The sequence below is a fragment of the Octopus bimaculoides genome, chromosome 1 (genome assembly GCF_001194135.2).
Source record: "Octopus bimaculoides isolate UCB-OBI-ISO-001 chromosome 1, ASM119413v2, whole genome shotgun sequence".
NCBI lineage: Eukaryota > Metazoa > Mollusca > Cephalopoda > Octopoda > Octopodidae > Octopus > Octopus bimaculoides.
In genome coordinates, this window is record NC_068981.1 from 94135825 (window position 1) to 94140600 (window position 4776).

General features: G+C 34.0%; 1 protein-coding gene across 1 annotated transcript in view; it reads left to right on the top strand.

The window, feature by feature from the left end:
• Positions 1 to 3586, top strand: part of LOC106875283 (calcium-independent phospholipase A2-gamma) — a 29067-nt gene extending 25481 nt beyond the window's left edge. The window contains exon 8 of the mRNA XM_014923368.2: positions 2300 to 3586. Coding sequence (XP_014778854.1) covers positions 2300 to 2553 — 254 coding nt within the window. The 3' untranslated portion in view covers positions 2554 to 3586. The remainder of the gene's footprint in view (positions 1 to 2299) is intronic.
• The last annotated feature ends 1190 nt before the right edge of the window (positions 3587 to 4776 follow it).

Sequence of the window (4776 nt, forward strand, 5' to 3'; positions counted from 1 at the left end):
CCAGTAGTGCAATTTTCTGTATGTTATATATATTTGTAAGTATTATTATTATTATTATTATTATTATTATTATTGTTCAGGTCACTGCCTGAAATCGAACTTGGAATCTTGGGATTAGTAGCCCACGCTCTTAACCGCTATGCCATATCCGTCAAATGTAAATAATGTCTCATCTCTTAAATATAGAACTGTATTATCTAATCGGTATGGAGCCGACATTAGACTTCAATAGAGACATATAGAGAAACTCCATCAAAAACTAGCTCATCTTTCAAACCATCTAACTTAGATACTCAAAGCTAATACCACCTGGATTGAATATAATAAAAGAAAAAAAAGAAAAGCCCACGGGCATATGGCGTAGTGATTAAGAGTGCGGACTACTAACCTCAAGATTCTGAGTTCAATTCCAGGCAGTAACCTGACTAATAATAATAATAACAACAACATTGAAAAATACCTTAGGAATGAGAACCCAGGTTTGAAATTTCCCAAAGACAACTGATGAAGGTTGGAGGGTGTATCAGCTGAAACGTGCTAACAACAAACAAGATGAGGACAAATATCCATCAAATGTAAATAATGTAAATAAATTCTATAGTAGTTTTTCAAATTCCAACACCTGTATGTTTTGATTATACATTGGTCATAGAGTAGTGGTTGGCTTCTGTTGAGCCAGGTTTATGAATTTGGATATAGACAATAACTTGAAGATGTTTGGGCTCTATTAAATTGATTTACCCTTGAATACTTTGCGATGAAATCTTCAGTAGTATACAAATAACATGATACAAATACGTGATATTTTCAATAGTTTGTACATATTATTAGAAAAATAACTTAACTGGAATGTACTTTGTCTAAATCACAATATAGTGTCTGAAGTTGAAACTTATCAGTGCTCACCTGCAATGAATAAACAAGCAATTATGCAATGGGAGTGTCTTTTTATTGTATTTTACATCCTGGTGTAGGTGCAGTTAGTTTTGAAAATAACTGATAACAAAGTTGAATTTCTATTCACTCAGCTAGGAAGTAGCTGATATTTTTCAGGAAAGCTGACTGTAATATGTCTTACCTGGAGGCATGACTAAAGTAATGTTTTTTTAATATATCAATCACAATTTGTTCCTATTTTAAATTTGTATTTGGAGACATCTGCATACAAATTTTTAATGGATATAAACAACTCTTTATAGTATTCATTTTTCATTTCTTTTATTTATTTTAAATGGATTTATATTTTATATAAACATATTTATATTTTATTAGCTGGTAACTTGTTAAAACCTGGAGTCGAAATAATATCATAGTGTTTGAAAAAGTTGTAAATTAGAATTTATTACAGGCATAACATTGATTTTCCAGAATCATTGGTTCCCAAATCTCTCTTGATTACTGATTTTTCTGAACCAAGGGTGGTCACCATGGTCAACACACTAAATTGAACAAATATTAAATTTACTTAGATAATTAAATGAAATATGGGTACCTCTGCATGATTATAATTGACACAAGTTTATTAATACTGTACTATGCATGATACTGTGGAGGCGCAATGGCCAGTGGTTAGGGCAGCGGACTCACGGTCATAGGATCGCGGTTTCGATTCCCAGACCGGGCGTTGTGAGTGTTTATTGGACGAAAACACCTAAAGCTCCACGAGGCTCCGGCAGGGGATGTTGGCGAACCCTGCTGTACTCTTCCACCACAACTTTCTCTCACTCTTACTTCCTGTTTTTGTTGTGCCTGTAATTCAAAGGGTCAGCCTTGTCACACTGTGTCACGCTGAATATCCCCAAGAACTACGTTAAGGGTACATGTGTCTGTGGAGTGCTCAGCCACTTGCACGTTAATTTCACGAGCAGGCTGTTCCGTTGATCGGATCAACTGGAACCCTGGACGTCGTAAGCGACGGAGTGCCAACAACATGCATGATACTAGTCTGTGCAAAGTACTAGTAAACTAATCTGGTGGCTACAGGAATTTGAAGTTGCTGTTTGTAAATTAATATGGATTATAAGAGGTTCTGGATCATTAGTGTGTGAAATGTCTGGGTTGTATCTGTACCATAACAGTTAAAATTCATAGGGTCACAAGGGCTGTAAATAGCTGAGAGTATTTAGTTTTTGAGTCAAAACTCTCCTTCTGGTGCTTGGTAAAATAAGTGCCTGCAATATGCTAGAGTTGAGTCACTCTGCTATTTCCCCTTCTTCTATATAAATTAATCATGAGCCTATAACATTCATATTTCATCTTATTCATCATTTAAGATATATTATTTACTTTCTTCTTTTAGCTGTTAATACAACTTTGACCGATTTACTACACCCAAGCAGCTACTTCCGATTCAATCCATATCTTTCTGAACCCTGTACATTAGATGAAATCAGAATGCAAAAACTCGAGCAAATGCAGCATGATACTCGAATGTACCTACGCAAAAATGAATACAAAGTGCAACGATGTGCAGAAAAATTACTAGAACAAAGACATCTCTACCAAAAAGGATTTGATTGGTTACAATTAAAGAAAGATATGCTAAATAAATAATTTAAATCATTCATAAATAAGTAAATTATGTTCCCAGGCAGTTCACTTTGAGGTCATTCATTGTAAATTTTAATTACATCAGATTCCTTACTATTTATTTGCTTCTAGCCTTCTCTTAAATCAACAATCTACCTTTCTTCAGGAATAAGTTTACAAGAGACTTGCCTGTCCAGTTGCTTGGAGACAGTTCATGTTCATAAATGACTAAACGAATTTGATATATATATATATATATATACACACATACACTTACACACACATTGTATGTGTATATTATACATATATAGATGTATGTATGCTGAAACCCCCTTCCGTCATGATTGACCATGGGATTGCACCTAGAAAGTTACTCTCTCAGGCACAAGTCCAGGCAAGGTTGTTTATGGAAGACCAGCAGTCACCCATGCATACCAGCCTCCCCTCTCCATGCCACCAGTGTTATCCAAGGGAAAGGCAAAGGCCGATACAGTTTGACACCTGTGACATCGCAACTCATTTCTACAGCTGAGTGAACTGGATCAATGTGAAATAAAGTGTCTTGCTCAAGAACACAACACACAGCCCAGTCTGGGATTCAAACTTACAACCTCACGATCGTAAGCTCGACGCTCTAACCACTGAGCCATGCGCCTTCACATGTATGTATGATATCATACATATATATGTATGCATGATATATATATATATATATATACACACACACACACACATATATATATGCATATATAATATATATGCATATATATACATTATGTACTTATATAATATATATACAAATGCATATATACATTATGTACATATATAATATATATATATATGCATATATACATTATCTACATATATAATATATACGTATATAATATATATATATATATATATATATATATATATATATATATATATATCATCATCATCATCGTACACACACACATGCAAATATACACACAAATAATCCTGTGCAATTTGATGGCTGTTGATTTGTATGCTTTGAAATAAATGAGAAAGGTTCTCTATCAACCTCTTTTTCTCTGTCTTTTTAGCCTCTCTCTACATTTATTTATATACCTTTTACCATCATAAGACCATGGCCATGCCAGGGGGACCGCCTTAAATATAAATACATAATTACAATGGATGATGCCAGGTAGCCATAAGCAGTGAACATGCTTTGCTGGCATATCACCAGGGACACACCCAAAACACAATTTAAATTTTAGATTTAAATCTAAACTCTAATTATAACTTTAGTGACAGGGTGGCCCAAAAGTAGGTTTACAGTTATTCAACTATCTCCTTCACATTCATATATTAACAGTTTAGATCTTAATTGTAAAAAAATATGAAACCATTATTCTATGCTAATTTAGTTTTCTCAAGCTCCCTTTTCAGTTTATAAGATAGAAATTTAAATGTAATAAAATATTTTAAAAGAAATTTAAAGTGCCTACGTGATAACTGTAAACCTAATTTTGGGCCATCCTGTATATAAATATAAATGTATGTAGATGCATGCACAAGCATGTACAAGAAAGCCAGAAGTGAAACTTATGAGTAAAACATGATCCTCTGACCTGTCTAGGAGGGTAACATCTATAAATAAGAATTGATTTATATCATAACAATGCATCAAACCCAGTATGGAAAGCAGACATGAAATGATGATAAAGATTACATATATATGTAAGTGAAATAACTTATAATGAAAACAGAAAGCTTCTAATAATAAGAAAAGGGAAAATTAAAATACCTTTATGTATTTCAGGCATCTTACATTGATGATTGCCAAATGGGCTATCATCTGTAAGGACTTGCATAAACTGATATTTCTAAGCCATTTACTTCCGATGATAAGTGTTTGTGTCTGAAATATGTAAAAGTTTCTTAACTTTCCCTTTGCACTTTATTAGAAGTTCTCCATCTTCATTGTTTGTTGTTTTACTTCCGTATCACAATGCTTCAAGCATACTACAATGTTCTTCTGCATTAATAAAAACATATATATTTATATGTACTTATATATCCCTCTCTCTCTCTCTCTCTCTTTCGGAGAGAGGCACAAGCACATACACAGATATATACACATGCAGCAGTAACTTTCACCTACCAAATTCAATCACAAAGTTTCGGTCGGCTTGGGGCTATAGCAGAAGACACTTGCCCAAGGTGCTACGCGGTGGGACTGAACCCGAAACCATGTAGCTGGGAAGCAAGCTTCCTAACTAC